Below are 27,434 nucleotides of genomic sequence, written 5' to 3'. Positions count from 1 at the left end.
CTATCTATCAGTCCACGCTCAAGTGGCGGTAGGCACGCTCTCGCCTGACTCGCCTGACTCAGCTTGCATCGCATCTATTCGGCTTCGAAAGTAGGCCCCTTTTCGTCGATCCTAACCACCATATCATGCTGTACCCTCAATAATTGGCTCGAACTCAAGGCACGGGCGACCGTTGTCTCGTTTCTTTCTACAACCATCCGCCGCAGCGCTCTAACTAAAAAAGCCCGCCACCAAGTCGACGCTCCACGTATCGGGGATCATCGCCAGTACCTCATCGATATCGAACCAGCCGCCGAAGCGCTCCAACAGCAGGCCTGTCTGTTCCACGCGGTCGCTGACATCTTCGATGGCCAGGAACTCGCTCAGCAGCGCCCGGAACAGATGACCTTGCTGGTCCTGCGTTGGCGGAGCACTTTCGCGCCTCTTCGGCGCTTTGGATTCGGCAGGAACCGAGGCGGCCCCTGGTGATGAAGGGCCCGTCTGGTATATGCTGTAGATGCTTGACCCGCCCCGAATGCAGTAGGCCACGGCTGTGTCGTAGTCGCCAAGATGGTGAATCAGCAACCTGAGTGCATTCTCATGCTTGCGCTCCCGACCATCGAGAATGATGGTCTCCGGGACGAGAAGATCTTCGGCGGTGGCGCTAAGATCGGCGATACGAGCTCTGATCGTAGCCGAGTCATAATCATGGGATCCGCCGAGGAGCTGCAGAAGGCGCAAGCGGCTCTGCCAGACTTCGTCATCTGGCGGCGCGTTGTCCGCTAGGAACTGGCGGTACGTGGGCTTCAATGGCCGCAGGGCTCGATATGCCGCGTAAGTTGACACAAAGACCTCGCGGGCTTCGGCTGACGACTTTAAGTGCGTGATGACGATGTCTAGATAGTAGTTGATGAGCTCGTTAACATATATCGTATGCCCTTGACCAAAAACAAGATACTCCAGGTAGTATTTCACCGCATCTGGAGCCTCGGCCCGCAGGATTTCTACTACTTGGGTTGGTTGGAATTTCGGTGCACGTCCTTTGTCTTCGGCAAAGACCTGGACACCAAGTTTCGGATTACGATTCGCGAGCCAAATGCCGTATTCCTGCACAAGGGCCTGGCTGCTAATTTTCAGCAGGTATTCGCGCACGCGCTGCTCTCCATCTTGAAGCTCGCCTCCGTCGTCTTGCTCACCCTCAATGGCTCGCCTCCATGTGCTAAGTACTTCGGCGGCCATCTTACGACTCTGATACAGGCGGCTTAGCACGAACAGTCGGTGGTAGGACTCAATGAGAGTCTCGGCTCGGTCGAAACAGTCCACGCCAGTGTCAACCAGCTCATACAGCTCTGACCGGACACTTCGACCTTTGGGCAACCCTGGCGGCGAACTTTTATCAAGCTCAAGCAAAATTGCCAGTAAGGCGGCATCAACGGTGCGGAACACTTCGTTCTCGTCCTGAACGCTGCCAAACCCCTTTTTGCGCCTCCAGGCCGTAAGGAAGCGCTTCAAGAATAACAGTACGAGTGGTGACAGAGCGCTTACACTGGACCGGCCTTTGTCGAACGAATCGCTTGCAATATATTGCTCTGCAGCCGCCTTGACACCGCCAAAGATCCAAATGCCCCTTCTAGTTTCTATAACCTCATTCCTGACACCGGGTATCAAAGACAAAACAACACGCGGATCCAGAAGGCTATCGATGAGGACTTCTTCAAGAGCTTGCAGCTCTCTATCACCTAGAGGACTGCTCTCTGATTGAAGGAAACTTGTCAGGAGAAGTATGCCCCCCTTTGTCGTATGTAGTTGAATGTAAGAAACTCGAGTTCTGACTTTGCGTCGCGGCCCCTGAACGAGTTAAGCACAGCATATAACGCTAGTCTCTGAGAAACAGGATCGGCGCTGCTAACGAATGCAGTCTCAAGCTGGGCCTCCCATTGTAAGATCAACGGGTTGCGCATGGCCCACCATATGTGATCCCCTGACCAGACAGCTAGCCGGGAGCTTGAACCGGCCAGTCTTCGCGCAAATTCTTCTTCCTCTACGTTGCGAGTACTCTCCCAGCCTTCAGGCAACGAGTCGTCGGATTGGGAGTCGTTGTCTCTGTCAAATAGTTCTCGTTCTTTCGCCACTCGCTCCATAGATAGTGCCGTCCTCGAGTCTATACTGCGGAGAGACACAGTAGAACCTTGGATCGCGCCCGATGCAAATGGTGCGAATTTCTGCTGACGAAGTCTGTCGACGACCTCTGGGAAGTGCGACTTGTCTGTGCTATGTAGCTCGCGAATTCCCAGTGTCTGAGGGACCCGAATTGCACCCGCCACAGGGGCTGGTGGCTCTAGCCAATACTTGGATGGTTCAGCTACGCTTCCGTCTGAATCCCATCTTTGGATTTCAAGACCGTTGTGTGAGCCATCTTCGAACTCCCGGCCCATCGATGCAAGAACGTAGCCTTCTTCATCGTCTCCTAGCGATGGCCTTGAAGATGACAGGTCGGGAGGGCCCCCATCTACAACAATTTCCTTTGGATACCGGTCAAACTCAATGGTAGGCCTCGTAGGATCACCATCCAGGTTGACAAACATCCCAATACCCGGTTCGAGTGGGCCTGTCCCCGTAACCAGAAGAAACTCCTCCGCGCTGGGCGAAACAATATGTGGTCTCAAGAAGCCTTGTTGTGGCTTGGACGTGACCCCAAGTTGGGGGTTCTGGGATGCGGGCTGAGGCGTCCCACCTCGACTGGGAAGTTGGTCTGGGGGTTGGGGAGAGCCCACCGGCTCCGGGGGGGAGTTTTGTCGAGATGCAGCATCGTCTTGGTCTCCAGATCGCGGGTTGAGCTGGCGCGTGGCACCGCTGATCAGGTTCCCTAGGCTTGTGCCCCTACGATGCGTCTGTGAGTCATTGCTCTCGGCCTGAGGCCGGTTCTGTGCCGATGAGGCGCTCCGCAATATCCCGCCTCCTTCTACCGCTGATATATCTTGGGCTTGCCCGATGGTATTGCCAGGCTGGGTTTCGTCTAATGATGATATCGACATCAATGGAATCTTTAGTTGGCGGTCAATCTCCAGTAAGGCATAGTTGCGCGAGTCTGCCACACAGGCAATTGAGTCTCTACGAACAGACAGGGTACTGCCTGGGAAGCCGATCTCCTTGATCACTCGAGGTTCGTCGCCAATTCTGACAACCTGGACCTTCCGGTTCAACGACAATAGGATAGCTACGCCTCTCGAATCGACATTGTCAGCGTCGACACCATATTCGTTCAGATCTACACCGCCGACCCAGTTGCAGTTTCGCACTTTGCTGAAGATGGGACTCAGTTCAGGGAGAGAGTAGAACGTCACTGTCCAGTTACATAGGATGCAAGCCTTGCCCACGCGTGGGAGAAGGAGTATCTGTTGCACGCCTGGTTTCGCACCACTGGCAGTGCCTGGGGTTTCCGTATATGTCGGCTGCAACCTCGTGGCGGGAATGAACTGGGACGTGGTGGTTTTGTCGGCAGGGTCGGGAGGGATCTGGACGAAATGGATGACTTCGGACGCAGACGTGCCTATGTATAAATTGCCGTCTAACCATGATGCTAGTCAGTAAGGCTACCCTGATGCAATACGCGACAGGGCTCAGGTGAATGGCGAACCTAGATATTCGACGCAATTGATCTTAACATCGTCGTCGTTCCCACCATCGGCAGATAGCGGGACATCCTTCAGCAGGGTGCGCAAGACGTAGGGACCGGTCTCAAGCTTCGAGGAGCCCGGTTTTCTGGGCGGCTTTCTTGCATCTTGCACGTCGGAAGCCATTGCTCAGCATCGGCGTCAAATTATCATCATAACAATAGTTGTCGATGGTCCATGGCCCTGGGGTGCTTTCAGGACTGGGGAGGGAGCAGTGACGAAAGCAGGTTGTTGGTTGTTGCTCAGGCTGTAGATCGCAGCCTTGGGGGGGAAGGGGGGAGCCACCCACCAGCAGTACACCCACCACGGTGACCACCTAGCCACCTATGCAACTGATGTGCACTAGCGATAGTGCTTTTGGCGGGAGCTCCGCAATCAGCCAAGCTCCCTGCACCAAGACTTTGGGGGGTCCCTGCAGGCTGCAGCATGACGGGAAGCTGAGACGCGCACCTCTTGCTTCTATTTGTAGAGGCTCCTATCCTTAGGCTCGTAGGCTCGTAGGCTCCCAATGCTCCAAAGCTGGGGGTAGCTCCAATCAATAGCCACTCAGTCCATCCATCCGCCAACCCAAGCCAACGAACACGTTTGTCATACTGCGACATCGCGACTTTGTACTCCCATAACTCCCAAAACGCCAACGGAAACAGTCGCCAATTGCATCGCCGCCTGCTCTCTAATCGAAGGAACTCGGCCCCGGCGTACACAGGGCACCCCTGATGATTCGATAAAAGGCACGCAAGCACAATGGCCGACGTGGCAGAGTTTACAGCTTTGGAGGCCGCAGCAGGATCGCCGGCCGAAACGCCTGCCGCCGCGGCATCGCATCCCGAGAACACTAACAAATTCCAGCACGCCATATCAGCTTGGAGAAGTAGGTACAAGTTTTTACATAAACGAGCGATCAATAGAGGCACATTTAGGCAGTGGCTAAAGCTGTACAGACGTCGATCTGACTTCACTGGTATCGACCCTCGACAACACCGCCTCGGACATTGTCACCTACCAACGAGACTCTACCATACAACGGAAGGACTTGGCCCAGAAGACCAAGGATTTCCGCAAACATGATGATGCCACCAAATTGACCGAGATCAAAGGCTTGCTCAAGGCCTACCAAACCTTTATCGACCTCTTGACGAACCACTCCAAATCTACCAATTCGGCCTTCTTGCAGGTCTACTCGGCCTTGTCGGATGCACCCGACCCATACCCTCTCCTAGAAGCCTCGGTGGACTCCATGCTAGTATCCGAAGACACTCTACCAAAGTTGACCGAAGAAAACCAACATCTGCAAAAGAACATTACAAATCTCACCTCGCAGCTTGACGAAACCGAGACGAGACTGCAGTCCGAGAGCACAATTCGAAAGCAGCTAGAGGGAAATCTGGAGAGCAAGGTCAAGGAGGTCGAGTCCTCGTGGGCCGCGGTCTTGGAGGAGAAGAAGGACAACTGGGAGGCAAAGGAAAAGGCTTTGGAGGAGAAGGTAGAAAACCAGGAGAGGCTCTTGACGGAAATCAAGGCCAGCTACGAGGTTAATCAGCGTCTGAAGGGGTCCGAGGATGCCGAATCCGAAGGCAACCGCGACCATGTGACAAGCGCCGAACTCGAGATGGTCAACTCCGATCTGGAACGAACCAGCGCAAGACTCGCTGAAGTTGAGGCCCGCAATGAGCAACTACGACTTGAGCTTGCCCAGTCCAAATCACAGGTGCAGACGCAAGGCCCTGCACCTGAGGACGATCCTGCCTATATACGGGTGCGGTCTGAAAACTCCTCTTTGATTCGCAAGCTTGATTCCGCCCGGGTAGAAAAGGCGGCGTACAAGCGGGACATCGACACCAGGCTCCGGAGTCTCGAGAGAGAGGCGGGACTACTGAAGGACGAACGTGATGCATTGAAAGCCAAGGTGCAAAGGTGGAGTGATTACGACGATGTCAAACAAGAACTCGAGGTCCTTAAGAGCATTGAATTTGCGACTGGGGATGACGAGGATATGATAGCCAGCGCCGCAGACTCGAATGGAGCAGCCACCAAAGAAAAGGGGGACACCTTGGAGCAGCTATTGCTGGCCAGGAACAAGAAGCTGAGCGATGAGCTTACCATATTGCGGGTCTCCCACCAAGACCTGCAGACCAGGCTGGAGAGCCTACAGGAGGAAATGTCTAGGACGAATGCCGATTTGGAAAGGTCGCAGAACTTGAACACTCAGCTCGAGAATGACCTTGCAAATCTGCAGGCTGAGGGACAGAACGCATTCCCGTCTGGAGCTTCTGTGGCCGGCACTTACAGGAATTATGCGCCATCTATTGCACCACCAAGGACAATCAGAGGGGGTAGGACGTCGCCAACGTCGTCCATCATATCCGGGTTTAACCCTAGGGATGGTGGCTTTGGCAGTGGTGAACCCATGGGAGGTGGCTCAGGCATGCTTCCAATGATCACAGCTCAGAGGGATCGCTTCAAGAAGCGCATCACTCAACTGGAAAACGAGTTGTCAGACTCGCACCGTGCCATATCCCAGCTGCGGCAAGAGACAGCGGCTCTGCAGAAAGACAACCTTCAGCTTTACGAGAAGACTCGCTATGTATCAACATACAACCGTGGTGGCGCTTCGGCGTCGTCTTCATCGGCCTTCTCCTCCAACCCCAATCCGTCGACCATTGCCATTGGCGGCAGTGCGAACCCGGGTATAGCCTTGGACCGGTACAAGAAGGCTTATGAATCCAACATATCCCCTTTTGCTGCTTTCAGGGGCCGCGAATCGGCACGGGCCTACAAGCGCATGAGCTGGCCCGAGAGGGTTGTTTATTCCGTAACGCGCATGGTCCTCGCCAGTCGCACGAGTCGAAACCTCTTCGCTGCATACTGCGTCGCTCTGCATCTTCTCGTTTTTTGCTCGCTGTATTGGCTCGGAACGGCGGATACGGAGCAGCACGCAAGCAACCTGGGTAGCGGTGTAGCAGCGGCTATGGCGGCTGGCGGAGGCAGCGGGTCGGTCGGCTCAGGCTCGGGAAGCAGTGGTGGTCGAGCCAAACATGGCGACTGGCAGGAAGAAGGCTTTAATGGACACTGACGGAGGCAAAGCCGGACATGTCAAGAGGTAGGTAGTGTGACGCTACGGAACGGATGTATACCAGTGGTGTTTTGAAGGGAGTCAAGCGTATGGTCATTACCGCCACCATGTTCTACTAGTTCGCAAAACCTTTTGAAAACCTCGTTGCCTCATGGATAGGAGTTGATGTGATTATCGGTATTCTTGCTAATTAATAGCGTGATGGTGAAGGTCTAAGGACAAGGGGACATGATAGATTTGGCTGGCTATATTGTTCATGCCAGCCAGTGATGGTGTGAGTGCATGCTTGTCTGTCGGCTGGTTCGAAAGGACCACAACCTCCACGTCGACGGAGGGGGGGTGTTACTTACTGAGAGTAGTCTGTTTTGCTGTCGATCTCAGGAGTGGCCTGACGAGCGACTCACTTGCGCTGTCCATGACGAAAATGTATCGCGGCGTACGCACAAGGTCCCCGTAGCTTGCGTCCCCGGTTAAGAGATGTAGACTGCTCGAAGTTTGCTGAACATTGCCAACCGTCTTTTGGTGACTTCGAGCGGGAGACGTGAAAAGATTCAATGTGATCTAAAAACAGCAGGCGGGCACAAACGCAGCACGATTGACAGAACAGCAAGACAACAGCAGCAACATACAAACATGCCAAACCCCGTCTTATCGAGGGAGACCGTACTTGATCACCACGTCGCCTCTCGTTTCCATCAAATGGCGGTATGGCGGATCTGTAGTCATCCGTGCCCAAAGATAGGCCTGTATCATGTTATAAACGGCCTGTCGACTGACTGATCTATATTAAGTAGATGACAAGGGGGTGTGGGCTGCTGGTCCTCCTCCCTCACGCCAACTTTCTTTTACAATATTAGAAACACCACATTCCTGGCATCACCTATCTACATCCCACCAGCTTGGGTCACCTTGCAGCCGACGGATCCTATTGCCGTGGATCGAGGAGGGACACTTGGCGGCGACTCGCAAGCACATGGCTGGCTGTTTGCATAAGAAAAGCCGGGTCGGCCGAGATGGGAGGGGGAGATAAGCAGTCCAGCGTTATCCGCAACGAACGCGGATGTGCGGGTGCGTGAGGTGAAGTCGACAACTCGAGTTCTGCCTCATCATGTGTGCCTTAACCTCAGATATCTAACGTTTACCTGAGACTGGCTGCTTCATTCGACGACGTCCAATCAGGACTTCGAATAGATGCGGTACATTGCGGTGCGGGACAGGCCGCTGCCACAAACTGGAGAAACCGGCATGCTCCCCTGCTGGTGAAAGTGGCAAGACAGAAAGAGGCAGGTTCGGCGGCTTCGCGCTGTCTTTCATATCCAGTAGGTGGGTAGTAAGTGTCTTGTGTACAGTAGAGAGAGAGAGAGAGTGTGTGTGTGTGTGTGTGAGTGTGTGCATGTGTGTGTATGCGTACAGGCGAGGCAAGTATACGCGCGCAATACTCACACCAATACGGCATTCGTTAGCCGGAAGATTGGTCGGACGAGCGAGACGCCCGGAGATGTATGATTTCTGGCTGAGCCAGATGGCAGACTCTAGCTCGTCATTTTGTGAGAGAAGAAGTTTGTGTGCGTGTGTGGGTGCATGGCACACCAATGCAGGCGGACGGTCATACGGCATCTCTACGTGTATGCCGGGGGTTGGGCCAGGCAAATGAGAAGGCATCGTCTGGTCCTCTGTGCATTCAGAGGGCAAATTAGCAAGAAGGAAAGTGGGAAAATAAGAAAACGACCCACTTGGCCGCGGCCGATGCGGCCAATGGGGCCAGTGGTGATGAAGACAATCTGGGTTAAATATAGAATCCTCCTCGTCTGTCTGTCTAGCTGTCTCTCATCCGCGCTTGCTGCTTGCTGCTATTTCCAGCCCATCCCCCACCCACTACTAACCGCCATTGAAAATGGATGTGACCCTCCAGTGCGAGGCTAATGTCGCTCTTATGCAGAGGCCGGATGAGCTATCATCGAATACATTCCAAATTTGCCCACTTTCGAGAGGGGCCTTCTGCATCTGGGGCTTGTTCCCATTAGCAATAGTAGCCCATGTAAGATCTGATATACGGCTAAGCATTCTTTTTTGGTTCCACAGATCTGAGCATCACATTCCCTACCGTCCATCTCGTGAGCCACACCGTCAAGATCTGAGTCTGAGGAGCCATCCTTGCCTCTGCTATCCTAAGCTTGTTTGCATTAGAGCCGCCTAGCTATCGTCATCCACCTCGTGGAGCGGTTGGCTGTCTTGTCTCATCATGACCTGATGCCAGACACCACGAACCTCAAGCCTCCTTCTCCGTCCCCCTTCTGGCAGGCAAGACAAGGCTCTCAGCCAAAACAGGTAGGCAGGTATCAGCGAGCGGTGGACGGCAACACATGCCATGCACGAGACCACCACCAGCCGTCAAACACCAAGCGTTTTGCCGCCTGCACTTGCTCTGCCTGGGGAGCCGAGGAGGGGGGGCCAGGGAATTTAACGAGAGCGGACCTGTAAACCGGCCCAGGCGGCGCTTGCAGCAGTTGGACAAGGGGGTTGGGATCCTTGTTTGCCGTCGGACCAATGAGGGCTGAAGACGTGCTATCTGGCTCGCTAGAGGGACGTGTATACCCTGCTAGTATTGCCCTGGTTGCAGATCGCTTGGCGGTCCATACAGACGCACCCAGCACCCGTTCTTGAATCGACAGGGGTTGTGCCATATCCGCCGGCCAATAGCATCGCCCCAAGGGCCTCAGTCAGACTCATAGGCGGCGGCTGCTGCCAACTATCTGCAGAAGTGTCCGAAGTACCCTCGGCACCAAATCCGAGTGCGTCGGGTACCTGGCCTGGGGAGGAACCCCATCGTCTCACGTTGACGAATTGCCATGAGCCAAAACGGGAAATTACACCAAGAATATGCATGCGCCGGCCGGGCATGGGTCTTTTTTCTTCAATCAATCTATCTATGGCTGTCTGCCGCTACGGCTCGGCTTGGTACAAGTATAATAGGAAACACCACATCCCACTTACATGTGGCAGGTCTTAGATCCATCTTCGCGCCATCTATCTTTCCACAGGTTCAACCACAGTATATCTTGTTGGTTAATCTTTTCCGTTTTCTTTCTTCTAATTTCTCGGGTTCCTCTCTTATTCGTCTTTCCTACTACTACTGTCTAACGGGTTTCCAATCTACAAATCGGGTCGCTTTCTGGTTCTTCTCTCCAAGTCGAAAGGAAATATTCGGGGCTCGGCGGGTCTTGTTCTTGTTCTTCTTCAGCCACTTACAAGCAACAACCAATATCCAATACCAACATCGGATCTCAACACCAACACACACATCAAAGATGCGTTGCTCAATACTCTTCACGTCGGCACTGAGTGCATCGACCGTCATTGCCGCCCCGACATGGCCTGCCTTTAGCAAGAGTGTCCACATGCCCGCCCAGCTCGAGACCATGTCGTCGTGGTTCAACGCACTGGCGCGAGTGGTGCAGGACGGTCGATCATCTCCTCGTGCCCCAGTATGCGACCTTTCATCAGTCAAGCTACGTAAGCATCAACCTTTTCCCAAGCCCATACGCAAGTCCGTCCCCCTCACTAACATCAACACCAGCGGAATCGGCGCTCCCGCCTCCTAGTGCTGGCCTCTACCTCAAGCACGTCGCCGTCGGCCGCGGCACCCAGAACTACACCTGCGACACGTCGAACACCAGCAGCGCGCCCGTCCTCTTCGGCGCCGTCGCCACCCTGTTCAACGCCAGCTGCATCGCGAGCTCGTACCCCGACGTGCTCAAGCTGGTGCCCAAGGTGGCTCTCCAGTTCGACCTGCCCGGCGCGGCGGCTGGCGGCCCTCCCGGGCCCCGCCGGTGGTCCGGGTCCGGCCGAGAACAAGATGGGGCCAATTGACTATGTGCTCTCTGGCCACCACTTCTTCACCGACGTCACGACGCCCTTCTTCACTCTCGACACCACCCCTGACTCGCAGTACGGCACCATTCCCTGCGCCAAGCTCAACCAGACGGCCGCCCCCGCCGATGCGCCCAAGGGTCAGCAGGGCGAGTCCGCCGTGGCCTGGCTCAAGCTGCGCTCCAAGGACGGTGCCACTGGCGACCTACAAGAGGTCTACCGGGTCGGCACTGCAGGCGGCAGCTCGCCGGCTACATGCCAAGGCATGCCGGCTTCGTTCGAGGTCCAATACTCGGCTGAGTAAGTTCATCCACCCACATACAACATTCCAAGGATTCATGTAGTACCCATGACTAACAAGCACTGTTTTGTTTTTGCAGATACTGGTTCTACGCCGGATCAAAACCCAAGTACGAATAAATCAGGGATTTATCAGTGACGGAAAATACACAAAGCAGCGCTGTATAATTACGAACTGGCGAGACTGGGTTGCTCGCTTGGAGACACGATACCTCAAAAACAAAAAAATGAACATAAACCCAAACACACCCGGATACATCCTTATTACTGTCCGCACCTTTAGTAGTTTTTAGTACTGCCTGGCGTTCCTGGGCGAATTGCATTCTCCTACATACCCATTAGTCTAGGCCTGCATTTATCTGATGGCAATGATGAATGTCACTTTTCTTTCTCCGATTCTGATTTGTTTTCTGATGTTCCACCGTGGACCTGGAGAGTTGTCCTCTATCCAGGATCCACCGATCAACATTTTTCAGGGATATGATTAACTATGATCAGACCAGACAGCCAGACGTCAGGGTAGCCAGTTGATCGGGATTCCCACGGTCCAGCTCATGGGGAAACAGCGCTTGGGCCCTCCTCGAAATCCCGATGAAACATTTGAGAATAACCACCCGAACCGGCCGCTAGAAGCAAGCAACACTGCCATCTGCACTGGCTGTCCAAGTGTGCAGTTTCACTTGATTCAGGTGGGAGTTAGCACGGCAGCCATCAAATCATACCGGCCCCGAGCGTTCGGTTCACTGTAACCTCGAAGTCGAAGTTATACCCTCCGTTATACCCTCCGGTTACATGACCCCCTTCTCCAACTCGGGTGCCAAGTTGTTGGACTTGTCACACCTTGACATAGATAGAGCAGCAATCTATCTAGCAAGGTATCATGTCAGCCCTAGTCGGATAGAGGAGAAGTGGCGGAGACGGGGTCGCCTATATGCACGTCAGAACCTCTCAGTCACGGTTTAGGAATGCCCTCTCGGCGATCCGGAGTCTTGGGGCCGAGGAATGGGGATAATGAGCCGCCATACCACCGGGCTTCCCCCGGGCAAAGCCTGAGACTCGCGTAGAGTGACATTGTTTTTGCGCGAACCAACACGGGCCGCGTTCGGGCCACTGGTGTAAAGATCCGCGAGGTGATCTTTTAGAGCAGTACATACTGATAATGTAGGGGAAGGGGGCTAAAGCCGAAGGACGCCCTGAAACCCCACCAGTCCAGTCCCCCCACATGTCCACTGCCAGGGCTGAAACAAGGTTGAATCCACCAAACCCCAGGGCAAAGCCTAGGCCACCATGAAACTCGAGCACGCTCTTGGATGATCTGAGTTTCAGGGCGGATGACATGGACGGAGCAGGATAAACATGTGGTTTGATCGTCTGACGGGTATTCTCTGATGGTCCCGAGGGACTGGATCCCATAGCCACACGGAGCACCGTCTGCAGATCCGAAGTATGCAAGCCACCAAGCCCCCTCGGCTCTCCGGTTCTAATCAACCCAAGGGATACTGGTAAGCACGAATCATGGTCAAAGGCCGCCTGTTTCAAAGTGCACTGCCTCGGAAATAAGCGACAACGTGATGCTGAGAAAGTCCCTATATTGTGGTATCCGCGCGGCTAGTATTCTGCTTGCCCTGGATACCTCTGAGCTGGTCTGCTCCAAGGGCACGCGCTGTGTCCCGTACGATGGCCGAGATCCCTACATGTGAACAAGAGATGTTGTTCATGCTCCAGCGACGCCGCTTGCGCTCATATTGTCTCGTAGGGCTTAGCGTCATATGTAGGCACCTCCGAAGGGCTATTTTCTGCTAAACATGCATATCTTTTCATACTTGTTCCATACTGTAGGCAGAGATCAAGCAGAGATCAACCTTCCATTTCGGTATCTTCGCCGCCGCCCTTCCTCCGGCTCTCCATGCGCTTTTTCGAGGCGTCTTTGGCGTTCGATATCCACTTGTCGTAAGCACCGTTGCCCTCTTTCAGCTTCTCTTGCACAACGCCTTGGAGAACAGCACCGGCAAAGCCGACAAAGTTGTGTCTTCGCAGGGCGTTCTCGAACTGCCAGTCCCTGCGCTTGCGCTCCTCCCGCTCCAGCATGTCTACATCGCCGATCTCCCGGGCCTTTATCCGCAGATCGCGCACCATGGCCATGAGGTTGAACCGGATTTCGGACATTTCGTAGCGCCCGATCCGTCGCTGCAGGACGTCCATGACCTTGGTGGGGAACTCGTCGGTCGAGCAGGGGCCGTGGCTGATGGGTGCGGGCTGCAGGCCGTCGAGCTCGTATAGCTTGCCGGCGATGGGGGTATATGCGACGAAGTGGAAGGCGTCCTCGGCCTCGCCGCTCGTGCGCTGCGTCTCGTCGACGAAGGGGCTGCTCTTGGCGAAGCTGTTGTGGACGTCACGGATGAGCTCGCTGTTGCTCAGGGCCTCGCCGCGGAACTCGGGCGGCAGCATCATGGTGAACTCGCGAAACTCGCGCAGCGGACCACCCAGCTCGACGTCGCCTTCCTTGTTCATCAGCACCGAGAGCAGCGCTTGGGTGCCGCACGCGTTCTGTATGGTCTGCGCGGCAAAGAACAGGCTCTCGGAGGCATCGCGGTCGAATTCGCCGTCGAGCGGCTTGTCGGTTGACGTGTAGGGTTCGTTGGTGGGGTACTTGAACAAGAAGATGACGCCGTAGACGGGGTAGAGCGAGGCGAGAGCGTCGGGCTCCAGGGTCAGGAGCTCCTCGAATTGCACGTCCTTAACGCCGAGGTTGTCGAGCAGGTAGGTGAAGACACCCTAGAAGCGCAAGCCATGTTAGTCGCTGCCACCGTGACCTGAACTCAAATCCCGGGAAGCCCTACCGCATCCGACTCAACTAGAAGCGCACGTTAGCAGCCATACAGTGAAAGACGGTTGGGACTACCGGCTTACTCGTATTCCAGCCTCCACTCATCTTGGACTGCTACCCGGACAGAATGCGCAATGCAGGTGCTGGCAGTGAAACAACGCGTCTGGTCAATCGTCAATCGAACGCCCGGTTGTTGAGTGGTTGTTTGTAGTGCAAGTGCAACAACCTTTTGGCTGGATGATGAAGCTATGGTGGGTCAACCAATGTCGACCAGCATTGGCAATTGGCAATTGGTCTGGCTGTCTGGCCATCAACCAGATAAGATAAGCCCATGACGACAGGTGACAGGGTCTGTTGGCCTCTCATAACGTGTCTTTCGTCTCATGCACGTCAAAAGCAAGGAAAATCCATTTGGTGTATCTGTCTACCTGGAATCTAGTGTTACAGTTGCAGGCCCGATACGCATCAGCTGCCTTGCTTTTGTCTATATATATATACATTACTCCGTTCCCAGTTGGCCCAAGGATCCTGACAAGATCTTGATCTCCTAAACCCAGTGCTCCCCCTTTCGAGAGAGCCCAGCCAGGCAGGCCCCTTGTTCCATCTCTCTCCGAGAAGCTTAGTGGCCTATCCTCAGCTCTTGTTCGGAAATTGGACGGCCATCGTACTGTGGGCGGACGACAACAACCTTGTCATCAGTTGATCCATTGCGAGAGCTGTTTCTCTCAGCGCTGGCGTTGTCGACGAGCTCCACCGCAACTTTGTGCTCTTCAACACGGCGGCCTTTGCCAAGCATCTTGTCTCGGATGAACAGCATCCACTTGGGCACATCTTTCTTGCCAAAGCCAAAACGGTAGACTTCTTTCTCGTTCCAATTGGATGGCACAACCCTCCCATCTGTGAGGTATACGACTACCCAGATCATGGTATTGAGGGTAATGTAAACCAGCATGCCACTAGACACTCGTCAGCACCAGAATGTACAATCAGTTTGAAGGAAACCATGATACTCACGCGATAAGGCCGTAGGCAACGCTGTAGCTGAGAGGCATGAATGCCAGAGTCACAAATGATGGGACCGCATCGCCGATGTAAGCCCAGTTGATGTTGGTGACTTGACGGATCATGAGACATCCAACCTACAGGCCCACTGGTGGTTAGTGGAAAGCCGCCACACTTGAAGCCGGGGGCGTCTTACCAGAACAAGGGTAGGCCCAGTTGCCCAAGGCGGGACGGATGCGAAGATCGGGGCAAAGAACAAAGATATGAGAAAGCAGAAGCCAACTGTCATGGCCGTTAAGCCAGTGCGACCGCCATCTGCGATTCCAGCTCCGCTTTCAATAAACGCGGTCACCGGGGAGCAGCCGAAGAGTGAACCAACCGAGATGCATACGGCATCAGTGCAGTATGCGATCGTCGATCGGGGAAGTCGCCGTCCTCCTCTACAACGCCGCAGAATCTGGCCATCGAGTACAGAGTAGCTGTGCAGTCGATGATGTCAACGTACAAGAAGGTCACCAGCGCAAGCACAAACTGCGTTCCGCTGGCTTCCCCAAGGCTCCACTGCTGTACGTTGAGGATTCCCTTGATCGGGTGGAAAGCGACTATGGGCTCGAAAAACTCGAATCGCGCATTTCCGGCTTCGTTGTATGGGAAATACGAGAAGGAAGTGTTGCGTCTGCATCAGAGTTAGGACATTTCTGTCGTGCTAAAAGGTGAGCTGGACAGTACGTACGGCCACGAAATGATCGACACGAGCGCGATGCCAATGATGATTGCGCTCTTGACCTTGAAAGCCATCAAGAAGGCCACAAGGATGCCGCCCACGAAGATTCCGATCCACATCTGGGTCGGAGGTCAGTCAAGCAAACATCCACCACAGCCTCATCCAGGATAATCGTGACTCACAGATGGGTTGCTCATAACATTGCCCGTGCATTCACCGTGGTCGTCCAATTTCCACGTTGGGCAGCCGCCAATAGCCACAGGGGTTGTGTAGCCACTGGTGATTGCACCTAAGCCAGCCGAATAGGATAGGCCAATCTCGGTCAGGAAAAGACCAATGCCCACGCCGCAAGCTGTCTTGATTGTAGCGGGAATCATCTTGACTAGCCACTGCCGCATCCCTGTCAATGCTAGCAGTAGGAAAATGAAGCCCTCGACGAAAACTGCGGTGAGAGCGATGCGATAGGGCACCATACCGGTACCGTGCCATCCGACGACTTGGTAGGTGAAATATGCGTTCAGGCCCATGCCGGGGCTGTCAATAGTTAGCCCATGTGCGGTAATTGATTGATGGATTGATAGTTATCCCAAGGCCACCGGAAGATTTGTCAAGAAGCCAAACGCAATACTCGCCAGGCCTGACAAGGCCGCAGTAGAGGTAACCAGATCCTGTTTCAGCACTGAGGATACAAGGTCAGAGACGACGGAAAGAAGGAGTGATGTTTTCCTTACAGGTCACACAGACTTCGTAGCCCGCATCATATTTACATGTCGGGTCTGTAGCCGTTTTCGGGCAATGACAAGTACCCCCTGTGTCAGAGAGGACGGCAGACTGGGAAAGCGTCAATAATGCTTGCCCTTCCAACATTCAGGCCCTGTATTGGGGACGACAACTCACATTGACAGCAATGATGTATGCCATTGTGGCGAAAGTGGTGAAGCCAGCTCGTATCTCCCTAAAGAAGGATGAGCCCGGGATTTGCTTGGGCTACAGCATCGGCGGTCAGTACATCAAGACGTAAAGAGTCCAGTGAATATCAGAAGAAACCAAAGCAATTTACATGGCCAGATCCATCCAGGCGGAAAACTCGACCAAAGGTAGAGCTGTTGATGCGATCTTCCCAAAATACGGCCTTGTCCACCACCTTTTGGAAGAACCCCCGCAACCCCATCGTTCTATTTGGCGCTTGGCGAGCAACTTTCGTATTGGGATTTGAGAGGTCCAGTTAGGAATGGGTGGTGAATTCGGTGTGGTTGCCGAGGCGAAGTTGAATCATCAGAAGGTATGAGCGAACGTGGCTGTTGTCTCGGGTACTAGCCAGACGAGGTTTAGAGTATGGGTGCTATGCGGGAGTTAGCTATGATGATGCGACAAGAAGAGTAGAAAGGGAAGGCGATTCATCCAATGTGATTGTCAAAGTGGAAGTGAATACTTGATAGGGGATGGGCGAGCTTTACCTTGAGCACGAAGGAGACACGAAATCGAAATTAGTGGTGCCACCAACTCGTTACCGATCCTCCCCAGAACGCGGCAAGATGTGCGATGCTCCTGGAGCGTTTAAGACGTGACGAGACGTGGAAAGGGAAGCTGTCAATGGAATGGGCGCTTTGCACCTGAACTGCACATGCCTATAGCGCAGTACGGAAGCAGGTATGTAGGCACCCAGTCGCTACTGTTGGCATGGCATTCATCAGCTGTCATGTCTCTAATGACCGAAGGAGGTGCAGAAAACCTGGTTGATACAGACAAAGAAACAGTTGATCCAAACCCATTACTTATGTCAAGAAAACGCACCATATCCAATGAACTCGGGTGGTTGGCTATCGGAAGGTAGATGGACCTTCGATTTGGGAGATAGGTACTCTTCCCATCAAGTAACTGAGGCGGGAGTGTTACTTGGGGAGTACTGAGGTTCTGACTCGCCAAAATCCGATTGTTTATAGGGAAACTCGTTCAGCAGACACTGAACTCCTTGGTCTCGAGCTTGCCGAAGCTCACTGGATTTGACAGCAGGAGTAATGATGCGACTTCTTAGGTGCTAAGATTCATTCAATCTCCCAGAGTCGTATGCTTTACTTGTTATGCTGGTTCTTTGGCCAGTATAGGACTGTGAGATCGAGGACCAACAGTCGTGAACCTGTGCATTGAGGAGCTACTTATGGCACCGAAGCACTACTGGCCAAACTTGATCAGCAATACTGTATAGACCATTCCTAGATCTCGGGCCTTTGTCACGGCCATATCTGCAACCATGTGGATAGCCATGTAGATTACCGAGTTGCATTCAATTGATTAGACGAAGATTGTTTGTGTCGGCTTTAGGTTGCCGCAGAGTCATCTGCAGGTATCAAGTCCACATTAGCATAACATAACAGAACATCCGCCCGTTGCTTTGTTATAAAATCCGAGTCTCTTGCGGATCTAGCCCCTTGCCCCTATCAACACACACCAATCTTTGTTCACCCTGGCACTTACCACAGACTCGAACATGGTGGGAATGAGAGGAACGAGAGCTCATTGGGCCCTCCTGTTTCTCGTGAGCAATATTCAATCGTATGGCGCAATCCGTAGGGAGGGGATAGGCTAGACTATGGCTAACTGCATGAGACAAGCGGACCATTTTGCATGTCAGCGATTTCGTGTAGTACCAGTGGGTGTATATGCGTGTACAGCCATGCACGTGTAACCAGAGCAGTGCCATCTGAAATCATGCCTACAAAACCGAGACTATTTACAGTCCGAGTCAACACCACTGGGCGTGCAGCTTGCTACCGGGCTGGCTGACGGCATGGTCCATCCTCTTTCACCTAGGCAAAGCCCCGCCGGTAATGTCACATCCGTCTCGACGTCTGGCTTCCTATCCGTATAAGCATGCAAAGATCGCGAGCTGTGCAGACGGACGGCACAACACTGCGCGGCTTGGATCAATATAGTATCTGTTGAAGGCTTGGGTGTCGTAAAGTGGTGCTGTCCCTTCTTTCTAATTGCAGCAGATATCCGGCCAGGCCAGACGCATTGTGAATCAGAAGCTGATGGATCAAAGACAACGCTAATGGGAATTATCTTCAAGACTAAGCTTCCAAGTCTTGTGGCTTGCCTTCCCATACAGGGGATTTCCAGCTCAGCTGCAAGTTTCATTCAGTCGGCTCGGGCTGCCGTACCTGTAAGGAGAGAGTCTCTAGGTCAGGCTCATGTTTCCGTGGAGCGTCCTGATTCTCGGTTGACTGGATAATACCCTTGTTCTCAGCCGAGAGATGACCATAGAAGAGTGACGTTGAAAATGTCTTCTGTGTATCCACTGGACATGCCGGCATCGTCTTTCAGACCTCTCGCTGCCTCACGCACTACCAGGCAGTATAGCCAATGGAGAGCGACTGATGCTGCATGGTAAGTTCAATTGCCAGATATCTCTAATGCGACGGTTCATCCTGGGTCATGGCAAACTTGGTTACTACTGCTGTACATCCGCCGTTACACATAATCTTGATCAAGCGCAACACCGAGGCTCGAGGGGCTTACCTAGTGAATCCACACGATGCCAAGCAAGCACGTTGATAACTAGTAGGTGAGAGCTGGTGTTTGCCTTCGTATGTCGCTATGAATACGGCCATGTTTGTCATACCACTCACTCGCTTGGTAACTCGAGCGGCCAAACAACGAGGCAGCATGCAGGATTTAAGCAAACCCATGTTCTTCCTGCTCGCCCATCTGGAAGCGTGGAACGGCTGTAGCAATAAGCTTTTGTGGAATATCATCTTGGGTTTCATTACTCTTTTTTGCAGAAAGAGCCGATATTGTCTTGACACACGCAGAGAGTGTTCCGTCTTCGTCCGGGGGACTTCATCACATCTCAATATGTAACGCAAGCCCGGGGTCAAGGCTGGGTAACGCAGATACTATCGAGCACGTAGGTACTCGATCAAAGCTTGTACGACCCAAACCAGAGATGGAACCCCCAGCTAGAAGGCATTATCGCCATAGCACGGCAACACACGACGGAGATTCCCAATCTCGATAACTTGTGCTTGGGAGTTCAGTAATCGATTGGATGGTACTAACAGATCCCGGACCGGTAAACAATAGGCACTGTTGGAGAACGAAGCCATTCCTAGTATCAAGTTCCGACCCAAAGGGGAAGTCCTATCGGGTGGGTGCGTGTCGGTCTGATCTCCTTTTTGGGGGCGCACTCTCCCTGCGACCTGCCTCCTCGAGAACACCCAAGCCCAAAAGCCAATGCCAGCGGAATTTGTCTTACTCTTATGTCCTTGAACTCGAGACACAGGTTCGAAACTGCGAATTCCCTTGCCGCTGCACCCCCTGTTTCTTCCGGTCCTTGTCTGGAGCCAGAACCACTCGTCCGCTTTGCATCTTTACCACCATATTGCGAGTCATCCGGGTCCTTGCTCAGCAGGTGCCCACAGAGGAATTGTGAATTGAATATACTCGTGGTAGCTTCATATTCTGACGCCGTAGCAGTCCCCTCATCTAGATATCTTAGTGTCAACAACGAGCCTCATAGGATCACATATCGGCCTGATCTGCAGCATGTGAAAGCCAGCCACGCCTAATTTCGACAATTGCAATTACCTGAGAAGCCTTTCGATTATGAGCCAGATTCGAAGTTCCTTTGCCACATTATAGTCCAATCGATATAAAGGAGAAACCCATATCACTGCATTCAACGCAACGCAAAGAGCCCGCTCTCCGAAATCATACCTTGCCCAATTCCACCATCGGCTCCGCCTGGTAGACGTCATGTTCGATGTTCTATGGACCGATCCGAATCGAGAACTTGTAGGGGAGAGAGTCATTCGCAAGGAGCGCGAAGCGCAATACAGGGGAAAGGAGAAGAAGAAGGACGGCACCAACAGACAGTCCACATCGGCCAGTAGTACGTCCTCTAGCGAGAGAAGCTTTGGGCTCTTCGCCAGCAGATCTCGAAATAAGGCCGCTGCTCCGATTAAAGCTGGGACCCAAAGTCTTTCGGTGTCGCAGACGCCAACGGACGAACCGAGAAGCCCTAGAGTCTCGGGTTATGGCGTCAAAGCGCTATTGTCCCACGAGGATGACTCCGCAGTTACTGTCAAGCCAGCTAGCAGTAGCGATATGGCTCACGACGGTATCCCCGAGGCTCTAGAAGGTAGCTTGAGTCTCTCGTCCCAAGGTAAGTGAGCTTTGCTCGTACTTGGTTGAATAGTTAACTTACGTGCAGAACCACCAGAGTCACTCAGATCCAAATGGACTCAGCCCTCACTGGTGACATCGACAACGTTGACCGCCGCCTCCCAGAGCGACTCGATGTCGACAAGGTCCGAACATTTGATACAGACACTTGGGCCATCATCGTTCGTGACAAAGAGCACAGAGATCACAGTCTCTCTACAGCACTCCAACCGTGGTGTTGGTCCACTCGTGTCAGAGGTCCAGATATCGTCGGATGGGTTAAAGTCTGAGACACCTCCATTGCCCGAAGTGCCAGAAGAAGGGTAGCTAGGCCACTTTTCTAAATGCCCCCCCGTTTTACTTTACTGATCCATTTGCAGTGTCCCCCGACCATTCGACAACTATGGTCCATATCTCCTCCCACCGCAAACACCGCCCCCTGAATATCGAACCACTGCGAGTCTATATACGTCTGGCTGGGATGGTGGCGACCAGATAGGAAACCCAGAAGCTTGGAAACCTCCACACGATTGGGATTGCACATCGGTCAGGGAGTCACCTTCCTCTACCGAACACCGAATCCGGTCTCCGACTCCTGGCGAGAGCGTTCATTATCTATCGCCCGGTCTCTCGGCTCTACAGAGAGAAGTGCGTATCATGGCTGCCGCAGGTCCCGAGCTCATCTTAGCCAACCTGAAAGCCGGAATGACAGGCTCTGCCGATGCCATGGTCTACAAGGAACTTGAGATGAATAAAAAGAGGTGGATGTTCTCTGCTTTACACCAGGGGGAGGGATATGCCAGTCTTGATCAAACGATACCACGCCACAACCAGCGTTCTACCAGACCTTCTAAGGTTCTCGCAATCTACGAAACCCAGGGTAAGCACCGCAACTTCGTTATCATAAAAGCTCGCTGATCAGCTTACCCTTTCAGCGTCTGCCTCATTTCTGGCGGCTTTACACCCAACCATGACGATATCGCATCTGTCTCAGAGCCCCATCTACCCCAGCCTCTTCCCCAATGTTCAGCCGATATTGGTGCCCGCAGTCTCGGCAACTGCTGCCTCGCGGCCACTCCCCCCAAAGCTGTATTCGGCAGTCACCTGCCTATCTATGCCGGCTCTATTCGCTTCAGCAGAGATACCCCCTTTTCTGAGACACATCCACCGGTGCCTCGCCCCGGGTGGGGCTTTACACCTTACTATTATCGATCCTCAGCCGGTCTCGGCTTCTATGGGACCTCTGCTTCGACAGTGGCTTTTCGAAAAGCTTCTAATCAACCTGGAGCAATCGTCTCGCACAACATACCCAAGTGAGACATTACCTGCCTGGTTGGGATTGGGCCGCCTTCGCGGGCAGGGAAGCACTATAGTAACCGTTTCGGTCCCTGCTATTCCCGAGGGGCTTGAGAAGATCGAGGGGGTCAAGAAGCAATCCAGAACCAAGATCGAGTTGCGATGTTTAGTCATGCGAATGCTCTGGCAAGAGGTATGGGGCAACTTTGTCCGCGCAAGAAGATGGTGGTGGGAGGAGGATGAGATAGTCGCGGAGTGCATCGAGCTCGGGACTTACTGGCAACACTCTCATATTGTCGCCGTGAAAGAGGATAGGTAAGCTGGGTATTCGTGGGCATGTTACAGCAGAAGACTGGACGTGTCACGATAGCCCACGAGATACTCCTGCATGTGTGTGGATTTCTTGGCACTTGGCTACAGACTCGCATGTTGAGGCTCAATATGAGACTTTGTCTAGATTGATAGCCCTCGAGCCAATGCTCTATGAAATATATTACTTGGGTCAGGAGGATCCCAAAGGCACTAGTGCAGGTGTTCGTTCCGAGACCCATGGCATGATATCGTTGCTGATGCATGCCAGGACTCACGGCCCAAGCGCTGCACCGTCGAGGTGGTAGCGGACGAATATCAACCTCGCTACTCGCGCCGATCTTAGACTACCTGGGCTATGGAAAGACCCGTTCTCCAGGCGATCAGACACAGGCACGTCAAAAGGACGCTGACGCGTGACCAACTACGAGGGAAGCGTTTGCAGCGTCGCACGGCGAGAGGTTACGAATAAAAGTGTGATGTGGCCTGACGATGTTGCGTCAAACGCAGGGAATACTGCATGCGAGCCTAAACCCTTCGGACCCAAAACGGGTTGTGAAATATATAGGCCTATAAGGGAGGGTCGCCTCCAGGCCCCACGTGTTCGGCAGACTACTTCTCAAATACTACGAAGCAAAGCATCACAGCAGAGGCGGCTGAAGAGACAGGCGGGCATTTTAACATGCATCTGCGCCGTAACCGGTGAGACAAGGGAGGACCAATCCCCCGCGGAGTAGTTTGCGAGACGCAAGGGGCAGAAATATGTAGTATGCGATGGACGGGGGAAACAAGGAGAAATAAAGGCCAATGGGCTTCAAAGCCGCAAATTCTGGAGGACAGCAAGGCATCTTGAAACAATCACAAGTGGCGATGCGATGCTGTACTGTGATGATATCGCGTAGCGGCATCGAGGGGGGTATTCTACTTATGCAAGTTGGTTTGCTTCTGTGGTGAAGAGATACGCCTGTGCCTTATTCACATCTATTTGTCTTCCCTTTACGGGCTGTATATTAATAAGCGTTGACATCATCGCCCCGGTCGTATGAAGCGTTCGAAGCCTCGACTGACGAAGGCTCCTAGTAGTGTCCACTGCGGGGAAGACATGGGGTATAGAAAGCCTTCGAGACACGAACCCAGACACGAACCCGGAGCGTCGGGAATGGGAGGGTGCGCCAAGGTTGGGCTGTTGTTTCCAAGTCGGCCAGAATCGGTAAGCGTCGAAGTCTGTAACCCCTATTCGTGTATGTATATGCACTTACCATCTTGCCATCATGGTGCTTGGCTTCCCCGGATTGTGTTCGAGGGAAGGTGGCGATGCGAACTCACTCCACTCCCACTCCCACCCTCTCTGGGTTCTGCTCTGGGTGCCTGGGCCGTGTTAATCTCTCCTGGCACCTGGGCAGCTTTATCATTTCGTTTCTTTTTGGTGGCTTATGCCATGTCACCCCGTGTGACGACAGGAGGAAAAGAGCGACTTGTCAACAGACCAAAGCTATCATCGCAGTTTTCTCCCTTCTCTTAGGCAAGACTCAAGTCCATTTTCGTACATGATCGCACATTCTTCCTCACTAAAACCGCCGTGTGATGGAGGGTGTAGGGCGTTAACCTATTCTAGTTGGCACCAGTCGATCCTTCTAATCTTACGTAGGATCCCGGGCCCGACGGCAGCGTAAAGAGAGAACACCTGGTACACGTGGAAGGAAGAAGAATGAGCGAACAGAAAATCATTTAAGAAAATGCACTTTTTATATTATTGATGGTGGACTGAATCTATGCAGCAGGCTTAAAAGGTAAGTAGGCAAGCATGCTGCAGGGTTGCCTTGCACATCACGGACCTGTGCGTAGCCATTCAGTCCTTTCGGTCTTTATGTGCCCCCCTCGTACAGCAGCAGACAGTGACACTACAAATCAAGGCACAGCAACTACAAGGTCGAATGGGGGTCGTTCGAAACATCCATAACAACGACGTTGGTAGGCGAGGGGGAAAGACCCATGTGTCGTTGTCGAATCGAGGGGGCCAATACTACTGACTCGGTGTTGTTTTGTTACCTGCTTCCCTCCCGGAGCAAAATTGTATTTGGTCTCGGAACTCAAGTATTATTATAGGTTGGTCAGTATGAACAAAGTGTTTATGTATGTATGTATGTATGTATGTATGAATGTACTTGCTGTTCTGGGTTTGCCTTCTGGCCTTCTTCTGACGGCGTTCCTTAGGTTAATATCTTACACACGACGCCTGTCACGTTCCACCTGATCACCGCAGCCAGTCATCCCGACAGACTGATATGCCACATGAAAAGCAGAAGAAGATTACGAAGGAAAATCGGGTACGTAGGGCACACCTTAAAATTCCCCAGTGACGCCAGTGACTCCTTTGCTTCATTTCCATTGGGAGTCAAGAGGTCATTTCTGCATAACCATTCGTCGGTACGCTGTTGATTTTATTTTATTTTACATGGCACTGATCCCGCGATTCCGTTCCTCGTTCGAAGCGGGCCGACTGTCGTTGGCGAGCTCTGTCATGCTTTCGCTCTCAGCGCCACCTTTGTGAACAATTCGTGCAGAGCGCTTGAAGGCCCCTTTCCGCCGGTCGTGAAACTCGCCATCGAAGTGGTGATTGGACCCCGGATGCCCCGAGCCTTGAAACATGTCCGAGAAGAATATCTTGCATCCGGACCAGGAAGTGACGATGTAAATGATAGCGTTCCAGAATCCTTGGAGGGGCAGCACGAGCGCACTCATAATCTCCAAAGGGAGAGAAATCCCTCCAGTATGAATAAGACTGTAAACGCGGTTCGCCGAGGAGGGTATCCAGGTAACGAGTAGAGCCGTGAAGAAGAGGAGGGCACATTTTGTGTAAGACCATGTAGCGCTGTTGAGTTCGAAGTTCGCTCGCGGCTTCTGGGCCACTGAACCGTTGCGCGTTGGAGGAGGTGCATCAACTTTGAAGTTGGGTTGGGTAGACTGTTCTGCCAAAGAAGACTCGTGTTGCGAGTGGCGCTTATTGTGGTCCGATGTAATTGTGACAGAATAAGCGGCTGGCGATGCTCGACGTGCTTGAGACTCGCCATTCCCATATGTGGCAAGCCCGATGGTCTCCAAAGAGTCCTCCAATGTGACTGTGACCTCGGTCGTCTTGGTGGAGAGCGGATCATCCATGGTCAGCGGGTCAGGGTCCTGAGTTGTGCTACCGCTGAAGTTGCGCAACTGCCTGCGCTTCTTGTATATCTCGCCGCCAGCTCGGAGATAGATGAAGAATGTCGTCAGAATGGCAAGCCTATGTCATATGAGATGTCAGGCCAGAACACGAAGCTCATTGGCGTCAGGGAGCCTACCAGACGGGGCCATAGAATGTTGCGATACGAAAGACATCCCACTTGTTCGAGATCCAACACCACAGAGTGGCATTCCCATACATTCGCAGGTCGTTCTTGTTGGAGACGAAGATGTACGTCAGGGCTGGGATGAAGGGGATTCCGTAGCAGATCATGAAGTACCAAATTTCCATCCTTCGCAAGCGCGTGGCGTCGAATTTGAAATAGAACGTCAAGTATACGTTGATCGCCATAGCCAGGGTCCACAGAGCATCTGCCGGAAGGAACCTGTGGTATCGAAGTGAGTTTGGGACCGACGTCAAGTTAACGAGGGTGTGGGTAGCCTACATCTGAATCAAGAAGGCCTGGAATTGGCACCCGAAGACATTGATATCGTTTACATATGACCTTGCCATAAGTGTGCCAATGTTACTCATCATATTGCCGAATGATGCATAGAAAACGAGCCTGTTGATTGGTTTGTGGAACACCTTGGAACAACTGAAACTTATGATGATAAAAAGGCACCCCATCAGCGAGAACACGGAGCCCGTTCTCTCAATAATGGTAATAGCATCGAGAGCCCCTTCGCTGAGCGTGTCCGAGGCGTTTGCCATTATGAGCCTGCGAGCCGGCTACCGTGGAAACAATCGGTGTGGTGTGCCCATCAAGTCGTTACTATCGCATGGAACAATCCAAACATATGACGTTCATCCAGCGTCTTCCCGCGTATTGAAGAGACGAGTCGATATTGTGAGTCGCAACGGGGTAATGTATCGATGCCACAAGACAGAACGGCACCAACTCCTTGGGACCATGAACGCCTTGTATGGGAGACTGGATAGAGGAATGTCCGACTGAGCGCAACAGGAAGATAGTTGGGTGGGAAAACGCCAGTATATATTCACAGGTGCGGCAGGAGACCTGCTGGAGTGCGGTCAGGATGCGGAGCCGGCTGAGGAAGAGTTATATGCAGCTCCTGACATGGAGGTCACACAACACAGTCATCCTAGCCGCTCTGAATAAGCTTCAAGGCCTGTTGATCTAGGAAATGGAAGAGACTACCAAACGCAGGGGAATGCGATGCGTGCAAGGCCAGACAAGGCATCAACCACCCCCGTCCGAGCAACGCGAAAGTGCATGGTGGATGGAGGGCTGCGGAGCTGCACTAGCAGGTTCTAGACATGGACATGGACATGGAAGGCATCGAGCCAGGATACGCAGCATGTCTACACGTACCGTGCTGGACAATGGGATGAACGATGTAGTAGGTAGACGGCAGTTTCTGGGCAGTACCCAGAGAGAGAGCTAGGCATGGCCGGGGCAGGGACATGGGCATGGGCATGGGCATGGGGCGTGCAGGCGTGCAGGCGTGCTCTACCAATGGCGGCGCGATGGTACCCCAATGCGTCAAGAATGGGAAGCAAGGGGCTATGCCCCGAGAACAGACAGCTACACTGTCAGATGCGGATGCAACACAAACTGGTTGTCCGTATCATGTTATGTCGGGATCCGGGGGCGGACCCGGAGGGGATGCCGAGGGTTTGAGTTTCGATGTATGCAAGGAAGACGAGGTTTGCGTGGTATGGAGAGAAATCGAGATCAATAGTCCAAAAGCATAGGTGCCAGGCATGCAGCAGCCCCTCACATGGAGTCCTCTGATCGCATCCTGGTCGCCACGTTTTGGAAATTAAACAGAATATCGATTGAACCCTCGTCTCCACCTGTCAAACCTACAATATGATGCCTTCCAGAGTTTGAGTTCCCCTATCGTCGCTCTATCAGATCCCAGAGAAGCATTCTCAGTGGGAAAAGCAAAAGCAAAGGCTGGCAGTCCAATGCACGTGGGGAGTCGTCCTTGTATCCCAGCACAGCAAAGAACCAAGAGATTCAACTCGATTAA

The 27,434-nt window shown here is 53.1% G+C and overlaps 8 protein-coding genes across 8 annotated transcripts; 3 read left to right on the top strand and 5 right to left on the bottom strand.

Moving 5' to 3' along the window:
* Nucleotides 1–210: 210 nt before the first annotated feature.
* PG998_007381 (uncharacterized protein) lies at nucleotides 211–3,779 on the bottom strand (the record flags this gene model as incomplete). The annotated part of the gene is made up of 3 exons (XM_066874197.1): nucleotides 211–1,747; nucleotides 1,801–3,529; nucleotides 3,617–3,779. The coding sequence occupies 3 exons, from the start codon at nucleotides 3,777–3,779 to the stop codon at nucleotides 211–213; spliced, it is 3,429 nt and encodes a 1,142-aa protein (XP_066730142.1).
* Nucleotides 3,780–4,397: 618 nt separating this feature from the next.
* On the top strand, nucleotides 4,398–6,726 carry PG998_007380 (Golgi membrane protein; the record flags this gene model as incomplete). Its single annotated transcript, XM_066874196.1, has 2 exons — nucleotides 4,398–4,524; nucleotides 4,595–6,726. 2 exons carry the CDS (start codon nucleotides 4,398–4,400, stop codon nucleotides 6,724–6,726), a joined length of 2,259 nt encoding a protein of 752 aa, XP_066730141.1.
* Nucleotides 6,727–9,065: 2,339 nt separating this feature from the next.
* Nucleotides 9,066–9,742, bottom strand: PG998_007379 (uncharacterized protein; the record flags this gene model as incomplete). Its single annotated transcript, XM_066874195.1, has 3 exons — nucleotides 9,066–9,303; nucleotides 9,374–9,536; nucleotides 9,721–9,742. 3 exons carry the CDS (start codon nucleotides 9,740–9,742, stop codon nucleotides 9,066–9,068), a joined length of 423 nt encoding a protein of 140 aa, XP_066730140.1.
* Nucleotides 9,743–10,034: 292 nt separating this feature from the next.
* Nucleotides 10,035–11,016, top strand: PG998_007378 (uncharacterized protein; the record flags this gene model as incomplete). Its single annotated transcript, XM_066874194.1, has 4 exons — nucleotides 10,035–10,239; nucleotides 10,304–10,466; nucleotides 10,510–10,896; nucleotides 10,977–11,016. 4 exons carry the CDS (start codon nucleotides 10,035–10,037, stop codon nucleotides 11,014–11,016), a joined length of 795 nt encoding a protein of 264 aa, XP_066730139.1.
* A 1,737-nt stretch (nucleotides 11,017–12,753) lies between these two features.
* Nucleotides 12,754–13,828, bottom strand: PG998_007377 (ubiquitin carboxyl-terminal hydrolase 2; the record flags this gene model as incomplete). The annotated part of the gene is made up of 3 exons (XM_066874193.1): nucleotides 12,754–13,671; nucleotides 13,737–13,750; nucleotides 13,807–13,828. The coding sequence occupies 3 exons, from the start codon at nucleotides 13,826–13,828 to the stop codon at nucleotides 12,754–12,756; spliced, it is 954 nt and encodes a 317-aa protein (XP_066730138.1).
* Nucleotides 13,829–14,342: 514 nt separating this feature from the next.
* PG998_007376 (uncharacterized protein) lies at nucleotides 14,343–16,620 on the bottom strand (the record flags this gene model as incomplete). The annotated part of the gene is made up of 10 exons (XM_066874192.1): nucleotides 14,343–14,679; nucleotides 14,738–14,862; nucleotides 14,922–15,057; nucleotides 15,117–15,401; nucleotides 15,459–15,568; nucleotides 15,632–15,983; nucleotides 16,092–16,128; nucleotides 16,181–16,280; nucleotides 16,347–16,436; nucleotides 16,510–16,620. 10 exons carry the CDS (start codon nucleotides 16,618–16,620, stop codon nucleotides 14,343–14,345), a joined length of 1,683 nt encoding a protein of 560 aa, XP_066730137.1.
* A 3,584-nt stretch (nucleotides 16,621–20,204) lies between these two features.
* PG998_007375 (uncharacterized protein) lies at nucleotides 20,205–22,227 on the top strand (the record flags this gene model as incomplete). Its single annotated transcript, XM_066874191.1, has 4 exons — nucleotides 20,205–20,613; nucleotides 20,662–20,935; nucleotides 20,993–21,492; nucleotides 21,548–22,227. The coding sequence occupies 4 exons, from the start codon at nucleotides 20,205–20,207 to the stop codon at nucleotides 22,225–22,227; spliced, it is 1,863 nt and encodes a 620-aa protein (XP_066730136.1).
* Nucleotides 22,228–24,668: 2,441 nt separating this feature from the next.
* Nucleotides 24,669–26,148, bottom strand: PG998_007374 (G coupled receptor like; the record flags this gene model as incomplete). The annotated part of the gene is made up of 3 exons (XM_066874190.1): nucleotides 24,669–25,494; nucleotides 25,553–25,819; nucleotides 25,880–26,148. The coding sequence occupies 3 exons, from the start codon at nucleotides 26,146–26,148 to the stop codon at nucleotides 24,669–24,671; spliced, it is 1,362 nt and encodes a 453-aa protein (XP_066730135.1).
* Nucleotides 26,149–27,434: the final 1,286 nt, after the last annotated feature.

This window comes from Apiospora kogelbergensis, assembly GCF_038363985.1.
Source record: "Apiospora kogelbergensis strain CBS 113332 chromosome Unknown utg000005l_segment0_segment0, whole genome shotgun sequence".
Taxonomy (NCBI): domain Eukaryota; kingdom Fungi; phylum Ascomycota; class Sordariomycetes; order Amphisphaeriales; family Apiosporaceae; genus Apiospora; species Apiospora kogelbergensis.
Note: the sequence above shows the minus strand (reverse complement) of the source record. Positions and strands in the feature narration are given on the sequence as shown.